Genomic DNA, 3,683 nt, shown 5'->3' with positions numbered 1-3,683 from the left:
TATAAAATAGGAAGAGGTAAGGTAATCATAGGGCTCAACGTTGCCATCCAACCAACGAATAAATTTTTAATTAAAATATTATTTGAATGCATTGGGAAATTACGAATGAAGTGATTAAGGGAAGGGTAAAAGCAGAATCAAGTATACCTTATAGAAATTCTTAAACTTAGATGCGTTTTTGAACAAATCAAATTTGAAGGACGTCCTTTGAAAATTTATCATTTGTTTTTCCACAACAAAAAGGAGATTCAATGAACCGACAAGAATTTACGAACCTCAGTCCATGCTATTTTAATTTGACCAATAAAATCGCGAGAAATGAGCAATGGTGGAATGAACGTTGACCACCCATTGCTCCATGGGTCGCCAATATTCGTCAACGCGATGCGACCAGGCGCTTCGAACCTCTCTGCGCCTTTCTTTTCTGAGCACGAACAGATTGTGCTAATTAATAAATCCCACAACCTGCCTTGCTTCTTAATTTATCTTCCCTCTTCTCTGCCAACAAAACAGTTAGGCAGAGGAAGAAGGAAAAGAGCAAACGATAGACCGAGGACGCAGCTATGTCTGCGTTCCAGGACTTTGGGCCCCTCTCGGAGCGGCGAAAGGCGGATAAGGCTCAGAGGAGGAGGAAGCACCTCATGGCCGCCGGTGCCGTTGCCTCCGTAATGCTTATCCTTGCCGTCGTCGTGGTGGCTGCTGTGCTTTACAATCCTACGCATCGGGCCGAAGAGACCTCGAGCAAGCATTCCAGCAGTGGCTCCCATCAATCGAGCCCTAACAAAGGGAAGGATCCTCCCACCACTTCCAGTCTCATCCAGGTCCTCATTAGATCACAATGTTTTCAAATTAGAGTTCATTAATTAAATCAAAATATTGGAACAGATCATCTGTGCGCCGACGGACTACAAAAGCTCTTGCGAAACTAGCCTCAAAAAGTTGACCAACAGCACCTCCTCCCCCAAGGATTACGTCCGCGCCGCCGTCACCGCCCTCGTCGACGAGGTAGGAAAGGCCTTCGCCCGATCCGACGACATCAAGTCCGACGACCCAGCGGTGAAGACCGCCGTCAAACTGTGCCAGGAGATGCACGGGTACGCCTTGGGCGAGCTCAACCACACCCTCCGCACCATCGACTTGCACTCTCTCTCCCAGCTCCCGGCGCAGGTGCACGAGCTCAAGAACTGGCTCAGCGCCACCGCCGCCTACCAGCAGACCTGCATCGATGGCTTCCCAAAGGGAGAACAGCAGGACAAGATGCAGGAGGCGCTGGACTCGGCTAAGCGCTCGACAAGCAACGCTCTGACCATCGTCGGCAAGGTCTCATCTTTCATGTCGATGCAACATGGCCTAGGCACCGGGCGTCGCCTCATCGAGGAAGAAGGCGACGACGACGACGACGACGGTGGAGATGGAATTCCGGCGTGGGTGGAGGAGTCGGAGCGTAGGGTGTTGCAGAGCCGCGCAACCAAGGTGTTCACACCCAATGTAACTGTGGCCAAGGACGGAAGCGGAGATTTCCAAACTATTTCAGATGCTCTTGCTCATTTGCCGGCCAAGTATGACGGAAGGTGAGCGTTACTTTGCAGCTTCTCAGCTGGTCCTAATAATTCCATCGTAAATTATCAATATTCGCTGGTGTTATGATCATTCTGCATCAAGGTACGTGATTTACGTGAAGGAGGGGGTGTACGAGGAGCAAGTAGAGGTGGGATCTAACATGATCAACATCACAATGTATGGCGATGGATCAAGGAAGACGATTGTCACAGGAAGCAAGAACTACGTTGATGGAGTGAAGACATTCCATACAGCCACCTTCGGTAAGATTATCACTATCATTTCTTTATTTAATACTTGGGGAAAAAATTATTTACTTAATTTTGGTTATAAAATCATGACAAAATTAAATAATCTACAAAAAAAAAAAAACTTGTCAAGCTTCTTCTAATTGCTTATCTTGGGTGTACTAGCTGCCATCGGCGACGGCTTCATGGCAGCGGCGATGGGGTTCCAGAACACGGCCGGCGCAGCAAAGCATCAGGCGGTCGCACTCCGAGTGCAATCCGACCGCGCCATCTTCCTCAACTGCCGCATGGAGGGTTACCAGGACACGCTATACGCCCACTGCCACCGCCAGTTCTACCGCGGCTGCCTCATCCTCGGCACCATCGATTTCATCTTCGGAGACGCTGCTGCCGTCTTTCAAAACTGCATCCTCACGGTCCTCCGACCCCTCGATAACCAACAGACCATTGTCCTGGCCCAGGGCCGCACGCTCCCCCAAGAAACCACCGGTTTCGTTCTCCACAGTTGCCGCATCGTGCCTGATCCCGCCCTCGCCAATCCAAACCCAGCACCCAAGTCTCCATTCCGGAACTACCTCGGCAGGCCGTGGCAGAACTTCTCTCGCACTGTCATCATGGAATCGGAAATCGGCGACTTCATCGACCCGGAGGGATACATGCCCTGGGACGGCGACTTCGGCCTTAATACCCTTTCCTATGCCGAATACAACAACAAAGGAGGCGGCGGCGCCACCTCGAAGCGGGTCAACTGGCCTGGCGTCAAGGTCATCTCCCAGGCGGAGGCAAGCGCCTTCACGCCGGCTGACTTCATCCAGGGCGGCGATTGGATCGGAAAGACTGATACACCTGTTCACCTCGGTCTTTACGGCCAATGATATTATGCGAACGTAGAAATGGACAAAAAATTATGCTTATTTTTTTCTATTTGATTCTTGTCTAAACTGATCGCATAGGTGGCCATGCACTACAGCCTTCCCTAAGGTTTTTATTTGACAAATATAAAAGGATAAATTTTTAGATGGATATTCCTTGTTAATTAATATCAACAGACGCCCCCGTTTAAAATAAATTATCTGAAATACTACTGAATTAAATTTTAAGATTTAAGGTGCAGCAATTAGCTACTATAATATAATATATAATAATTGATTGATATATATATTACAATAGTATTATTATCTTATATTAATTTTATTTAATTAAAAAAGATAATTTAATTAAAATAATATATATTTTAATGAACAAAATAAATTAAGAGAACTCTATGACATCTGCTATATTTCAAATAAATATTATTTGATCACGATCGATTATGTAGAATGTAACAAGTAGCGACTATAACATGTAGCTGCTGGTTGTTAGCTTCTACAACAGTATCATTATCTTATATTGATTTTACTTATTGAAGAGTGATAATTTGGTTAAAACAGCATTTCAATTAGCAAAACAAACTAAGAAGATTCATAACACCCATTACGTTTCAAATAAATATTATTTGATTACGATGAATTATGTAAAAGCTATTAGGTAGTTGCTGTGACAACTGGTTGCTAACTCCTACAACAATATCATTATCTTATGTTGATTTTACTTATTAGAGAATGATAATCTAACTAAAATAACATTTCAATGCGCAAATAAACTAAGAGACTTCATGATACCAATTACGTTTTAAATGAATATTATCTCATCAAAGTGTAGCAGCTAGTTGCTAATTGTTAAAATAATATCATTATTTTATGTTAATTTTACTTAATTGAAGATGATAATCTGATTAAAATAATATTTTAAATTATAAAATAAATGAATGAGACTCCATAACACCTATTATAGGTAAAATAAACATTATCTGAACATGATCTACTATGTAGAAGC

General features: G+C 43.9%; 1 protein-coding gene across 1 annotated transcript; it reads left to right on the top strand.

Annotated features, from left to right (window-relative positions):
* The first annotated feature begins 563 nt into the window (after positions 1 to 563).
* LOC141819202 (pectinesterase-like) lies at positions 564 to 2,683 on the top strand. Its single transcript, XM_074706546.1, has 4 exons — positions 564 to 821; positions 886 to 1,571; positions 1,663 to 1,823; positions 1,974 to 2,683. The coding sequence occupies exons 1-4, from the start codon at positions 564 to 566 to the stop codon at positions 2,681 to 2,683; spliced, it is 1,815 nt and encodes a 604-aa protein (XP_074562647.1).
* The last annotated feature ends 1,000 nt before the right edge of the window (positions 2,684 to 3,683 follow it).

This window comes from Curcuma longa, unplaced genomic scaffold (assembly GCF_044706935.1).
Source record: "Curcuma longa cultivar G26 ecotype Majalengka, Jawa Barat unplaced genomic scaffold, ITB_CL_G26_1.1 contig_28250, whole genome shotgun sequence".
Lineage (NCBI taxonomy): Eukaryota > Viridiplantae > Streptophyta > Magnoliopsida > Zingiberales > Zingiberaceae > Curcuma > Curcuma longa.
Note: the sequence above shows the minus strand (reverse complement) of the source record. Positions and strands in the feature narration are given on the sequence as shown.

Coding starts and splice junctions, on each gene's coding strand:
- LOC141819202 (XM_074706546.1), top strand. CDS start 564: ATGTCTGCGTTCCAGGACTTTGGGCCCCTCTCGGAGCGGCGAAAGGCG. Junction 822..885: donor CCACTTCCAGTCTCATCCAG/GTCCTCATTAGA, acceptor ATATTGGAACAG/ATCATCTGTGCGCCGACGGA. Junction 1,572..1,662: donor CCGGCCAAGTATGACGGAAG/GTGAGCGTTACT, acceptor TTCTGCATCAAG/GTACGTGATTTACGTGAAGG.